This window comes from Lithobates pipiens, unplaced genomic scaffold (genome assembly GCF_037356315.1).
Source record: "Lithobates pipiens isolate NorthernLeopardFrog02 unplaced genomic scaffold, aLitPip1_a1.2 Scaffold_19, whole genome shotgun sequence".
Taxonomy (NCBI): domain Eukaryota; kingdom Metazoa; phylum Chordata; class Amphibia; order Anura; family Ranidae; genus Lithobates; species Lithobates pipiens.
This window is the reverse complement of record NW_027507764.1, coordinates 56,835,198-56,850,283: the sequence shown is the minus strand read 5'-3', so window position 1 is coordinate 56,850,283 and position 15,086 is coordinate 56,835,198. Positions and strand designations below refer to the sequence as shown.

The window sequence follows — 15,086 nt, the reverse complement described above, 5'->3', positions numbered from 1 at the left end:
AAATGGATAATATCACACTGCCTTACATATATTACCATATGGAAATAAACTCCATCTGTGTGTAGTGTTTTCCCTGACATTGCAGAACAGATTCCCTTTAAAGAGTAACTCCACTTTTGGTGGGAAAACAAACATCCCCCTCTGGGTGATCTATGTACATTGCAGGAATTTTAACAAACTTTGTTGTATATTCCTACCTTTTTGATATTGTGAAGAAATATCTGTGTTTGTCTGTGTCCATGGGTAAAGTGAATCTGTATGGGAGTGGTGTTATAATTATCAGTCAGCTGCTGCACTTGCAGGGCTCTAATGAGGATAGTGGCTTGGTCTGCATCCCTTTAGCCATGATTTCCCTTTTTTTTTTTTTTTTTTTTTTTTTACTTTCTGCTATAAAACACATCCAATATTTTATTTTTTTAAATCTAATTTCTTCATCAATTTAGGCCAATGTGTATTCTGCTACATGTCTTTGGTAAAAAAAAAAAACAAAAAAAACTCAATAAGCGATTGGTTTGTACAAAAGTAGTAGTGTCTACAGACAATGGTATATATACTGGAATTTTTATTTACTCTTTTTTTATTATTGTTTATTTTTTATTAGCAACGTGCACTTTGTAAGGTGCTTTTACTAAAGGATGTGTTGGATTTTATTCTCTGCTTTGCAGGGAAAGAAAATCTATCACTTCCTCCTGTCAGAGCTCAGCCTTTTTAGAGTTCCGTCTGGCCTCTCTCCTCAATGATCAGCAGGTGTTGGTGGACATCCATTGGCCGTCACCCTCTGATTGGCTTGTACTGTGTCTAATCACAGCACAGCCGTGGCGTTGGCTGTCGGTGTCGGCTGCACCCCCTGCCCGGAAGTGATGGATCCTGTACTAGGTACGTGATCCAGCGCAGGAGAGCCGCTCTGCCGCTGTATAACTAAGTTATGCAGTTGTGCAGTTGGGAAGCAGTTGAAGTACTATTCACCTCCCAGCTTTTAAATGTTGAACGCAGTTCCTAATGGGAATGGTGATAACCACTTGCGAACTGCCACAGAACATATACGTCCGCATTTGCAGGCACAATCATATACATGTACGTCATGTGCCTGCACCGGATTTAGGAGTGTGGGGGACACAGCGGATTGCAGACCCGGTACTCACTATGATCACAGCTATGGTACTCATAGATACTCAGCTATGCGACCACATGATCACAATGTCAACAAAGCTGTTATGAATTAATGTGTGTTCATGCCAAAATTTGATTTTATTATATATGTTTTATGGCAGAAAGTAGAAAATATGCATTTTTTTTCAGTTTTCTTTTTTTTTTTTCACTTATATCTTATATTGAGAACTGAGCGATTACACACATCCGGATGCTCAGTTCTCATAGCTCTGTAAGCAGAGAGCTGGTGACTGTCAGTCACCATTTTCTGCTCTGCCCTCCCATGCTCACTGGAGCGCTGAGCTGTGGAGAGGGCAGGAGTGGCCAGCTCAGGCTCTCGGCAGATTTGCTGAGAGGCTGAGCCAGGTGCCGCTCCAGGCACATGGGCAGATCCCGACCACATGGTCACAATCCTTCCTTAACCTGGACCGGCTCTGTGACATCAGCTGACAGCGGGCTTCAGCTGCTGAAAATTAACTGCACTCCTGTGATCCACAGGAGAAGTACAACCAAACGAGCTTTGGCTCTACTTCTCCTTTTAATCCACATGTAATATCCCACCCCCATTGTGTTTAGCTGGTTAGTGGGCATGGAGGGAGGGAGGGGGCTGTCACTTGCCACTGTGTATATGCCCCCATGTGTGCCTCTGTAGTCACATGGGCTGCTCAGATGTGATAGGAAGGAAATGCTTAGCATAGAAACTCATTGAAAACTGAGCATGTGCAGCATTGCCAGCACAGCTGCAAAATCCCTAGCTGAATTGGGGACATGAACAGAAGGTGGAGATAAAGAGCAGCAGGATCAACCAGGCTGTTTGCAGAATACAAAAAAAAACAAATCTCATAGTGACTGTATGAGTATGGGCAGCACATACAGTGCCTTGAAAAGGTGTTCATACACCTTAGAATTTTCCACATTTTGTCATGTTACATCCAAAAACATAAATGTATTTTATTGGGATTTCATGTGATAGACCAACACAAAGTGGCACGTAATTGTGAAGTGGAAGGAAAATGATAAATTGTTTTCAATTTTTTTTTTTTTAACAAATAAATATGTGAAAAGTGTGGTGTACATTTCTATGGCGCCCCCCTGAGTCAATACTTTGTTGAACCACCTTTCACTGCAATTACAGCTGCAAGTCTTTTTGGGGATGTCTCTACTAGTTTTGCACATCTAGAGAGTGACATTTTTGCCCATTCTTCTTTGCAAAATAGCTCAGGCTCTGTCAGATTGAATGGAGAGCGTCTGTGAACAGCAATTTTCAAGTCTTGCCACAGATTCTCAATTGGATTTAGGTCTGGACTTTGACTGGGCCATTCTAACACTTGAATATGCTTTGATCTAAACCATTCCATTCTGCTGGATGGTGAACCTCTGCCCCAGTCTCAAGTCTTTTGCAGACTCTTAACAGGTTTTCTTCTAAGATTGCCCTGTATTTGGCTCCATCTATCTTCTCATCAACTCTGATCAGTTTTCCTGTTGAAGAAAAGCATCCCACAACATGATACTGCCACCACCATGTTTCATGGTGGGGATGGTGTGTTCAGGGTGATGTGCAATGTTAGTTTTACGCCACACATAGTGTTTTGCTTCTAGGCCAAAAAGCTAAATTTTGGTCTCATCTGACCAGAGCACCTTCTTCCACATGTTTGCTGTGTGCTCCAAGTGGCTTCTCACAAACTGCAAACGGGACTTCTTATGGGTTTCTTTCAACAATGTCTTTCTTCTTGCCACTCTTTCATAAAGGTCAGATTTGTGAAGAGCACGACTAATAGTTGTCCTGTGGTCAGATTCTCCCACCTGAGCTGTGGATCTCTGCAGCTCCTCTGGAATTACCATGGGCCTCTTGGATCCTTCGCTGAATAATGTTCTCCTTGCCCGGCCTGTCAGTTTAGGTGGACGGCCATGGTTAGTAAGTTTGCATTTGTGCCATACTCTTTCTATTTTCGGATGATGGAGTGAACAGTGCTCTGTGAGATGTTCAGAGCTTGGGATATTTTTTTATAACCTAACCCTGCTTTAAACTTCTCCATAACTTTATCCCTGACCTGTCTGGTGTGTTCCTTGGCCTTTGTGATGCTGTTTGTTCACTAAGGTTCTCTAACAAACCTCTGAGTGCCGGTTCACACTGGGGTGGCTTCAAAGTCGCCCGACTCTGAATCTGCCCCATACAGCGCAACTTCAGCGTGGCTTTTCAAACAACTTCTGTAATAGAAGTCAATGCAAGTTGCTCTGAAGTCGCCCCCAAAATGTACAGGGGCCATTTTCTAAGTCAAGAGACTTAAGTTCCCCATGTTTTCCAATGATAACCATTAATATAAGTGTGATTTAAAGTAACAGCGACTTTAAAGTAGTTCACTACTTTTTTGCAGGTTGAGGTCCATTTAACCCTCAAAGGTTGCATGAAAGTCCATACCTGAATGTTTTTCATGCAACAGTGGCTTTGCAGAGGGACAACAAGTCACATCCAAGTCGCCCCCATCCAAAACTGCACAAGCATTAATGGAGTCTTATTAATAATTTAGCAAAAACCCATCTAACACCAGCAAACAGTATACAAGGCAAAAGTGAACATATACATCAACAGTGAATCAAGTGACAGAACACCTAACTAGCAAACTAACTATAATACAAACAAAAGGGGAACATGGATAAATAGGGTAAGACAGGAAATGCAAGTGTAGCGGCCATAACCCTTTGTAGGGCGGCCTTAACTTATTGGGCTTACCGGTTACCTCCGCTTGGCTTGTTCTTCCATGTCTAGGGGTTCCCAGGGTTGATACCAAACAACTTGGACGCTGACACCAATAAAGTCCTTTTAGAAGGTTTTATTTTGCAGTGATAACATCCAATAACACAGTCTCGTATAGGAACAGAGGGTACGGGTGAAGAACTAGGGCACCTTGAACTGCAGACATAACAAAGTCTCTAAATCTACCCAGAGAGTAGCCACTTGCAGCTGGGCACTTCAAGGCTGAACAGATAACGTGCATAACGAATGATCCCTGAAGAAGGAGTATAACTAAACTCTGTAATGCGTAGGCTACATCGAATGCACACTATTTATCCATCCGTTTTTGTATATGTTAATATGCAATGTAGATGATATGTACACACTGCTGCAAACAACATGGTTGTATGAAATTATGTTTCACATTTGAATACATTGAGATTCTTTTTTTTTTTGTGTTTTTTGATAAATTGTTAAAATAAAAGTACCATATGGTTTTATAAACCTTTGTAAGTCTCACAGTTCATGCCTATAAAGTCCCGCCCTTTTGAGGGGAATTTTTTGGAGAATTTCTAATCGTTGGGATGTTGGCTTTAGTTAGTGGATTATTTGGAGTACCTCCATCTTTTTGATTTTAGTCTTGATGAAACAGAAATGGGTCTCCCTGTACTGTTACCGCAAGGATGGAAGCATAAGATTGTCCAACATGTCTTTGTAATGCCGCGTACACACGGTCGAACTGTTTGACGTACTTAGTCTGTTGAAACACATTTCAGCGGACAATCCGCTCGTGTGTGGGCTTCAGCTGACTTTTTCAGCGTGCAGTCCGGAGTACTAAGAATTTTGTTTTTTCCAAAAATCTTTCCGTCGTACTTTGGTTTCAGCGGACAATACGGTCGTCAGTATGCTAGTCCGACGGACTAAGAATGGCGCATGCCCAGAAAGGATTTACAGGGCTTTGCTGTGTCTTGGACTTCCTATTTCTAGTCCCGTCGTACGTGCTGTACGTCATCGCGCAAGCTTTCGTCGGACTGTTTGGGTATCCGTGTGTGGTCAAGTCCGTTCAGTGGAAAGTACGACGGATTGTCCGTCGGATTGTATGACGGACTAAGTACATCAAACAGTTCGACCGTGTGTACGCGGCATAAGGTGTAGCATCAATAGTACCGCTCCCTGGAAACACATTTTTTTGTCTCTTCTCTATGTGACCTTTATATGAATGTGTGGCTTATGTTGCATCCCGAAGGAGTTAATTGCATGAGTCTCTCAGCATCTTATTTTTGCTAGAACTTTCCCTAAAGGCTAATGATCTCTAACTGGGTGTCACTTAGCCATTTAGATGATCATCTTATCATTCACGAGCTGTATTAAATAGAGCTAATTAAATACGCTGGCACTTCAGAAAGCTGTCATCTTCGTTCATGTCCAATTCCCGGGGTGGCAGGTGCCACGCTAAGACCCACGGAGGAGAAAAAATCGAGACGTTAGTCTCAGGGCTGACTGACCTCAATCTGAGAATGGATGATTAGACCTATGAAACTGTCTGGTCTTCTTGCTCTCTCTTCTCCCTTACACCGTACTTTTCCGGGAAATGTCACGACCTCTTCTTTTTCCCTTTCACCCAGAAGGCAATTACTGTATTTGTATCACGCAGCTATTAACATACTGTGAACGGAAGGGACATAACAAATCACACTAAAGTTTGCTGAGGAGAAAATAAACTTGACATATGTTATTCCAAGAGGAATAAGAAATGGGATTTATGAACATCATGATTGCCCATGGTAATACAGAGAATTAATGTGCAAGTTCACCTTTATAACCGATTGTTGGCACAGAGGATGTGCGTTCTTTATTGTCTCATTTATATTTACCATTCTGTCCCCCTTTTTTTTTTTTGTTCTGGGTGACCTATGAATGCACACGTTACACATTTGAGCAACCGGTCGCTCTGAATGTCTGGTAACATTGCCTACATCAATCTGATCAGCTTAGTTCAATGTCTAAAATTTATTGGAATAACAAAAAAATCAAAAGCGATCACTTTGTTTGTGTATAGCGTGACCGTGCCCGCGGGTCCCGCAGACTAGATGTCCGCCGGTGTCCCGCGATCGTGTCACGGAGCAGCAGAACGAGGAGAAGCCTTTGTAAACGAGGCATTTCCCTGTTCTGCCTAGTGACATGACAGAGATCTACTATCATCGGGAACAGTGATCGCAGTCATGTCAGTGGTAACCCATCCCTCCCCCACAGTCAGAATCACTCCCTAGGACACACTTAACTCCTTGATTGCCCCCTAGTATTTAACCCCTTTCCTGCCAGTGTCAGTTACACAGTAATAGGTGCATTTTTATCGCACTGATCGCTGTATAAATGACAATGGTCCCAAAATAGTGTCCGATGTGTCCGCCATAGTTTCGCAGTCATGATAAAAATCTCAGATCGCCGCCCTTACTAATAAAAAAAAAAATTATAATAAAAATGCCATAAATCTATCCCCTATTTTGTAGACACTATAACTTTACTATACACTTATTGCGTTGTGTTTTTTTTTTATTCTTTTACCAAAAATATGTAGAAGAATACATATCGGCCTAAACTGAGGGAAAAAAAAATGTATATATATGTTTGGGGGGATATTTATTATTAGCAAAAAGTAAAAAATCTTGCTTTTTTTTCAAAATTGCTGCTATTTTTTTGTTTATAGCACAAAAAATTAAAAAACGCAGAGGTGATCAAATACCACCAAAAGAAATCTCTATTTTTGGGGAAAAAAGGACGTAAATTTTGTTTTGGTGTAACGTCGCACGACCGCGCAATTGTCAGTTAAAGCGACGCAGTGCCGAATCACAAAAAATGCTCTGGTCAAGAAGGGGGGAAAATCTTCTGGGGCTGAAGCGGTTAAAGCGGAACTTCAGTCATTCTTTTCATCTTTCCATCTATTAAATCTTCTGCCCTTGTTGTTTTACCTTTTGGATAGTAAAACATTTTGTTTTCTCGCCAGTAAATACCTTATACAGCCCACTTCCTGTTTCTTGTTTTTCATTAGCGGCTTGGAAATCGGTCACGCGCCACAATGAGTGGAGCGGATGGATGGCATGTCCGTGTCCACGCTGCATTTGCAGGACGGACACAGACGCAGCCCACAATACTTTTTAGCGGATCGTATTGGAGGTAGAGCTCAAGTCGGTTTATGTCTGTCACTGCTTAGAGGTGAATGGAGGGTCCAATTGGTCGAACTGTAGGACTGACCGTGTGAAAGGGGACCAAGGCCACTTTCACACTGATGCGCTGCGGTTTACCCGCACCGCGTGTGCAATACACTGTACCTTTGGCTTTCCTGCAGTTTGCAATAGACTTCTATTATATTCTGCAGGTTTGGTGCACTTTCAGAAAGCTCACCAAACTCACAGGTAATAATAGAAGTCTATGGATCGGTGCAGGTAACCCGCAGGTAAACTGCTCTGCAACTGCGCATCAGTTTGAAAGCAGCCCAGTAACCACTGCAGAACAGATATGCCCATATATACACTGTGTTTTTAGTAATAAACTGACTTTTAATAACAGTATTCATTCTATTCTATCCCAGAGCAGGAGGTCGCGGGCCACATCAGAGGGCTCCCCGGGCCACTGGTTGGGCACGGCCTATGGTTATGACATCATGCACAGCTCTCTCTCTCTCACTCACTCTTGTGAGAGTTTACCAGGAAAGGGGGACGGGGGGGGGTTGAGTCATAAAGAGGGCCAATGAGAGCTGCAGAGCTGTAGGTGCCTCTGTGTGTCTGTGTAAATCCAGGGAGTGAACAGGCAGCAGCTTCAGCTGCCCACAGTTAAAATGGTTGCAACCAGACTCAGTAGAGGGAGATATCTGCAGCATATTTGGCAAGTACAGAATCACAGTATATATAAAATAATATAGCAAAGTGGTTAGAGGGAAGCTTCAGAATGGCAAAGATGTTTTTATTCGCAATTATGTGAGCAGACTGCAGTTCCTCTTTAAGAAAAAAAACATTTTTAGTAGATTGGAGAAGGGATCTTCTGATAATGTTTTTTTATTGCTGTCTGTGTCTTATGGTTGTGACCAGTCTCCCATTTTTATATGGGCATTACAGGGACAGGAAGCCAACTGAGGTCACAGACCTAAATAAAAACCTGACATTAAAGCGGAGGTCCACCCTAAAGTGGACCTTCCGCTCATCGGAACCCTCCCCCCCTCCGGCGCCACAATTGGCACCTTTCAGGGGGGAGGGGGTGCAGATACCTGTACAGTACAGGTATCTGCACCCACTTCTGGGATAGCTCTCTGCGGAAAGGGGCGTAGATTACGCCCCTTTCCGCAAGTGCCCGCCCCTTTCCGCAAGTGCCCCGCTGCCTGCTGGGAAACACACAGATCCCAGAGGCAGGGGGGACCGTCCTTATTGCGCAGCGCGACTCGCGCATGCGCAGTAGGGAACCGAGAAATGAAGCCGAAAGGCTCCATTTCCTGATTCCCATACCCAAGATGGCGGCGGCAGCACCCGAGAGACGGTCTAGAGATCGGCTTCGGGTGCCGACATCGCGGGCGCGCTGGACAGGTAAGTGTCACTATTTTAAAAGTCAGCAGCTGCAGTATTTGTAGCTGCTGGCTTTTTAAAAAAAAAAAAAACGCGGAGTCCCGGCGGACTCCCGCTTTAATGATAACCTTTTCCCCAAACCTGTTTTTCCAAAACTAAACAAGAGAATGTTGGTTGGAGTTGGAGGCTTTGAAGTGATTGTAAAGGCAGGTTTTTTTTTTCCTTAACCACTTCCCACCCGGCCAATGCATATATACGGCCGGGTGGGAGCCGTCTACTTCTGATAGGACGTTCAGGAACGTCCTTCAGAAGTAGCGGGATCGCGCGCGCGTGTGCCCGCGCAGCGGCGCGATTCCGATGTGCTCGTGTCACCCGGACACGGCACATCTCAGATCGGCAGGAGGGCTCTGTGATTGGCCCTCCTGATCACATGGCGGCCGTGTCCAATCACGGCCGTCATGTGATGTAAACAAACAGCCGGTTGCTAGGCAATCGGCTCTCCTCTCCTCACACGGAAGTCATCGCTGAGGAGAGGAGAGCAGATCGCTGCAGCCGGCTGATGATCAGTGAGTATGAGCTGTTTTTTTACAGCTTTTTACTCACTGATCACCAGTCTAGTGTCAACACACAACACACCACACAGTATAAACACAGTCCCCACATATGTCCCCAAAACACACATGTCCCCAAAACATACAAGTCCCCAATAATAAAAACACATGTCCCCAATAATAAAAACAAGTCCCCCACATATGTCCCACTAAAATCACATGTTCCAATGATTATCTGCACACATATGTACGTGATCACCTGCACACATATGTACATGATCATTTGCGTACATATGTCCCTGATCACACAAACCAATTATTATACACTTAACAGAATTTTTTTTACCAAAAACATGTAGCAAAATACATTTTGGCTTAAATTTATGACAAAATTTGATTTTATTGGATTTCTTTTCAAATAGAAAAAAGAAAATATTGTTTTTTTTCCAAATTTCCGCTTTTTTTGTGCTTATATCGCAAAAAATAAAAAACGGAGTCGTGAATAAATAACACCAAAATAAAGCTCTATTTGTGCGAACAAAATGATAACCATTTCATTTGGGTACAGTGTAGCATGACCGCGCAATTGTCACTGAAAGCGCGAGAGCGATGAAAGCTGAAAATTGGGCTGGGAAGGAAGGGGGTGAAAGTGCCCTGTATTGTAGTGGTTAAATAAGCACGTTACACTTGCTCTGTGCAACTAGTTTTGCACAGACCAGTCCCGATCCTCCTCTTCTCTGGCCCCCTGCTGGCACTCCTGGCTCCTCCCCCCCCTGCCGATAGCAAGCTGCTTGCTATGGGGGCACTTGTGAGTGCCAACCCCCACCCCCCTCCCTCCTCACTGGCTGTTTTTGACAATGACTCCCGCTACTGTGTCTGAGCCAATGAGGAGAGAGGGAGACGAGGGAGCTTGTGCTCTTGTGCACATCGCTGGATCTAGATCAGACTTAGGTAAGGTTTTTTTTTGGGGGGGGGGGATGGAGCTGTATGGAGAAAGTTTTTAACATTGAATTTATTAATGTCATATTAAAGTCTTGTTTGTTTTGTTTAAAAATAACAAACATGTTATACTTAATTGCTCTGTGTAGGCGTTTTGCACAGAGCAGCCACGATACTCTTCTTCTTGGGTCCCTCATCGGCACTCCTGTCCCCTTCCTCCTGCAGAGTGGCCCCACAGCAAGAAACCTGCTGTAGGGGCAACCGAGCCGAGCCACTGCTTTGTGTGTCCATTCAGCCCTGCCCCCTCTCTCTCCTCATTGGCTCACTGGCTTTGATTGACAGCCCCTGGAGCCCATGGCTCCTACTGCTGTGTCTGAGCCAATGGGGAGAGAGTGGAGAGAGCCTGTGCTCTAGTGCACATCAACAGATCAAGATCAGGCTCAGATAAGTTTTTAGGGGGCTGGCGGGAGGAGCTGAATGTAGAAGGTTTTTTACTTTAAAGAGGAGTTCCTAAATGGTCCCATTGTCTTCTGAGACCTGGGCATCTCCCAGAAAACAGCGGGGGGAAGGAGGAGGGGCTGAAAATTGTGTAGATCACCGGACATTGATTGCAGTGATCTAACGCAGACGTGGGAGCAGGTATCTGCTCCCCCCCCAAGAGGTGCCAAATGTGACAGCGGGGGGGGGGGGGGCAAATGAGCAGAGTGTCCCCTTTTGGGTGGAGCTCCGCTTTAATGCATAGAATGCATTAAGGTAAAACATTTTCTGCCTTTAGAACCACGCTAAAGTGAACATGTGTCCAGCCTGCATATATTCAAAAATGTACATAACCCCCCACTGACCTCTGTAGCTGCAGGCACTGTAGAGTAATTTATACTTAAAGGGGTTGTAAAGGAAAAAATGTTTTCACCTTAATGCATTCTGTGCATTAAGGTGAAAAAACATCAGACAATGCTGCCCCCCCCCCCCAGCGCCCCCGTTTTTACTTACCTGACCCCTCGAAAGTCCCGCGCCCGCCCCCGACATTGTCTTCGCCACTCAGCCTGGCCGTTGATTGGTTCCAGTGGATGGATTGAAAGCAGCGCAGCCACTGGCTTGCGCTGCTGTCAATCACATTCAATGACGCGGCGCGCCAGGGCCGAGTGATACAGTGAGCGGCTATAGCCGCTGGCTGTATCTCGAGAGCGTGCCCGCAAGCACTCCTCACAATGCGAGGGAGCTCGCATGAACTCGAGAAGTACTTGTGGGGGGAAGCCGAGACAGCCCCCAAGGGACCCCAGAAGAGCAGGTTCGGGGCCACTCTGTGCAAAACGAGCTGCACAGTGGAGGTAAGTATAACATGTTTGTTATTTAAAAACAAAACAAAAAAAAAAACCTTTACAACCGGTTTAAAGCTTACAGCAGAGACTCTAAAGTCAGTTCACATGTGTGCATTGAAGAAGCATGTGGTATACATGCGTTCTGAATGGCACCCCAATGAACCTTCACTACGCCACACAGCTCCGTGAACGACACCTTCAATTGTGGAATGCTTCCTGAACCAAATGTTCATGCAAGTTGCATTGAAGCTCATTTGCATGGCCTTGTAATGGGAACAGGCCTTCACTCTATTCCTGACAGCTTACAGTGCCTGGTACAGAAATTCTGCTCTCTCTCCAATCTCCATAGAAAATAAGAGGAGCTGTTTTTTTAGAGTCTGTATTGTGAAGTTTGAGGATGAATTACACAACAGTGTCTGCAGCCACATTGGTCAGTGAGAGATTTGCCAAAGCGGTTTTACTGCTTGTTAAGATTCTGTAAATTCTTTAATATCCAGAGTCTGGGCACATGTTCATTTAAACTAAACTACAAGGCTTACTAATAACCATATTGTGTGACTTACTGTTTGATAGAATTTTAAGCTGTTATTGAACATTTACTGTTAGTAGAAAAATGGCCACTGCAATTTGAAATAATTAATGAATAACTGAATTAATAAATGAACCAATACATTAATTATCAGATGTATTAATAAGTAAATGAATGAATATTTTCCTTGTGTTTGTAGAATATGGTGGAATGGGTTTGGACTTTTCATACAGCATTGCCATTGCAGAAGAACTTGGAAATATCAATTGTGGTGGGATACCCATGGCCATAGGAGTCCAGTCTGACATGGCTACCCCAGCATTGGCAAGGTAATGGCAAATTAATGATTAATCTTATTCTGGAAGCCACATAAAGTTGCAGCTTGATTAACAATATTACAATTTGTATGAATAGTTTAAAGCTGAATTACTAATATACCACTTGTAATGCCCCTTCCAGAAGGTTCATCCAAGTCTCAGAATCCTGCAAGGGCATTTCGCACATATTTCAGAAATAGGAGGGTCAGTAACCCAGGCCATTCTTTATTGCTCACAATCACGTCGTTCAATATTGTCAGGGGAACACCTTGTCTTGGGAGGCCTCTCCATTCCCGGCAGCTCTATGCAGCAACCTTGAGTGGTCTGCCTGCTTTAGGTAGCTGGGATCCCAGTGTGTACCCCTTACCACCACCTCGCCACAGAGCCCATGCTCATTTTACTTACCCAGGCATTGGCTACACCATTACAAATTCAAGTTACAGAGGGCATGGCAACCTAGAGCATTACCTTTGTGATAACGTTATATTAAAAGAGCAGCAGTAGTTCCTGAGCTCAGTTTTCTGTGTGTGCAGGAACTGTGTCTGTGCTGGTTATCTGAGGGCAGAGTCTGGCACTGGACACACATCTGCTTCCTCAACCTCTCTCCTAGTAGTTGGTAAGAAATGCTATCACTGCAGGGGGGGAGCATGCGCGGAGCCTACGGAGGGGTAATGCCATTTCAGAGCTCTGCTCCAGGGAGAATTATACCGGAGCCCATCCCAGTCGGTGGCTGCCCTAACGTCACCCGCAGATACCTGTAGTAGCGGGAAACATGCCGAACTCATGGCTATGGTCCTTGGAAGCTCCAGAACGAAGCTGAAGAACAGCACCATTAAAGAAGCGCTGGCCAGGATATCTGCCAAGATGGCGCTGGCTCCCCATTCACAGCCCAGCATGCCACGGCTGCCAATTCTCAGCTGCAAGCCCAGAAGCTTGTGGAGGATACTGGTGAGTCTGACTGGCACAGGCAGCACTCACTCTACAATACAATCCAGGGTAGATGAGCTGGAAAACCACACACAGGATTACATTACAGAGTTTGAGAATCTTAAAGAGGAGAATCTGGTATTGCAATCACGCTTAGAAGATCAGGAGAATAGGGGCCAACGCTCATATATTATGATCAGGACGATCCCTGAAACAGTGATTGATCTACAAGCTACCATGCTGGCCTTATTTCAAGAACTGCTGCCTGGCATTCCAGTGGAAAGATTAGAAATGGACAGGGTTCACAGGGCCCTATCTGCCCGCAAAGCCAATGGCCCACCTAGCGACATAATAGCGAAGTTCCACTACTATCACACCAAGAAGCAGCTACTAGCAGCAGACAGGGGCAAGGACACACTGACCTTTCAAGGTCATACCTACCAACTGTTTGCAGACATTTTCCAGCTCACAGTGGCCAAGAGACCCACTCTCAAACCTCCCCTCCAAATCCTGCAGCGTCACCAGATCACTTATCATTGGGGTTTCCCCTTCTCGTTACGTTTTCTGGAAACCAAAAACGTTTGCCGTACAGACTGGGGCCTACTCGAGCAGTCCCCTCAGAAGGACACATCTCGCAGACGCTAAGCCTCCTGCTCCCCCCAAAAATCCATGGATACTGGCAAAGATCACCCAGGCCACCCCCATCAAAGCCTTTACAAACACGGCCATTTTGATAACATTGTAGCACCCACAAAGACTCGATGGACTGACCACATTCATACATTTAACAACAGGACATACCCTGTGCCTTTCACTGATCCTAGGGATTGGTTTAACTCTCCTTTGTCCGCATTTGATACATTCCCGCACAAATTTATTCTTAATCTTTTCTTCAGTCACCAATCCTGATGAAACAGCTAGCCTGGGATTACCTGGACTCAGGACCTCACCTTTCGGCCTCTCCTGATTGGCATGCAGCTGATGAGCCAAAAGTTGACACCATCGTCAGGAGGCCCTATTACTTCAAATGCACCCCCCCGCCCTTTTTTTTTCTCACTAATTTAAATTTTATGTTTGTTGTTTTTCTTTTTTTCACAATACCACTGCGGTTCCTGAGTACCACCATTTTAATGTTATAGAGTAATATGGCACTATGGTTTAGATAGACTGGGGGTTGCTTACCTTCCATATAGGTTACCCACAACCTGGTATAAAAGGGTATTTATGTTACAGCCCTAAGTTAAGTGTTACTGAAATCTACTACCTATGCTGTATAACTTTCAGTTCTACTCACTGATTAGATCCACTAGGTTAGATATATGTTGACTTTTTCTACTAATATTGCCATGCTGATGTTCACAATGCTTACTTTGTTTTATCCTCTGGTGCTGTTCTCCTGCTGGAATTTCTTTCTCCTCCATTTGCTACCCTTGGCTCTCTACCCTTATTATGCAGGTTCCTGATGTTGACCATGCTCCTGGAGCCTCTATGGGAATACCCTTCTGTTATGTTTTATTTCAGCATTTCTGTTGATTGTCTCACTTCAGGTTCTCTTTCCTCTTTCTGCTACTGTATTTCTCCTCCTCTCTCTTCTTCTCCCCATGGTAGAAGCTGTTCCTTACCCTGGATATATCCTCAATATAGTTGACGAATTAATGTTATGGCCCCCTTAAATGTTCTCTCCTTGAATGTTCAAGGTTTCAACATCCCACATAAGCGCACCAAGGCACTGCGCTCCGTTGCGTCCACCAATTCCCATATAATTTGCTTGTAAGAAACTAATTTTAATGACAACTCCTCTCCAAAATTCCCCAGTGCTTCCTATCCAAAATTCTACTTGGCTTCAGCCTCAACCAAACAACGTGGAACCCTAGTTGGTTTTCATCGTTCCACACCATTCTCCCTCACATCGCAAATCAAGGATCCTGAGGGTAGGTACCTGATCCTTACGGGACATATTTCGGATACTGCGATCACGATTGTGTCATACATACGCCTGACCACTTTTATGTCGCACCTTCTCCAGATGGTTGATAAGCATACATTTGGAACGGTAGTTCTTTGTGGA

At 44.5% G+C, this 15,086-nt stretch overlaps 1 protein-coding gene across 1 annotated transcript in view; it reads left to right on the top strand.

The window, feature by feature from the left end:
* LOC143995984 (putative acyl-CoA dehydrogenase 6) overlaps nt 1-15,086 on the top strand; it is a 179,638-nt gene that overhangs the window by 79,423 nt on the left and 85,129 nt on the right. The window contains exon 5 of the mRNA XM_077490774.1: nt 11,974-12,103. Within this exon, the coding sequence (XP_077346900.1) occupies nt 11,974-12,103 (130 nt within the window). The remainder of the gene's footprint in view (nt 1-11,973; nt 12,104-15,086) is intronic.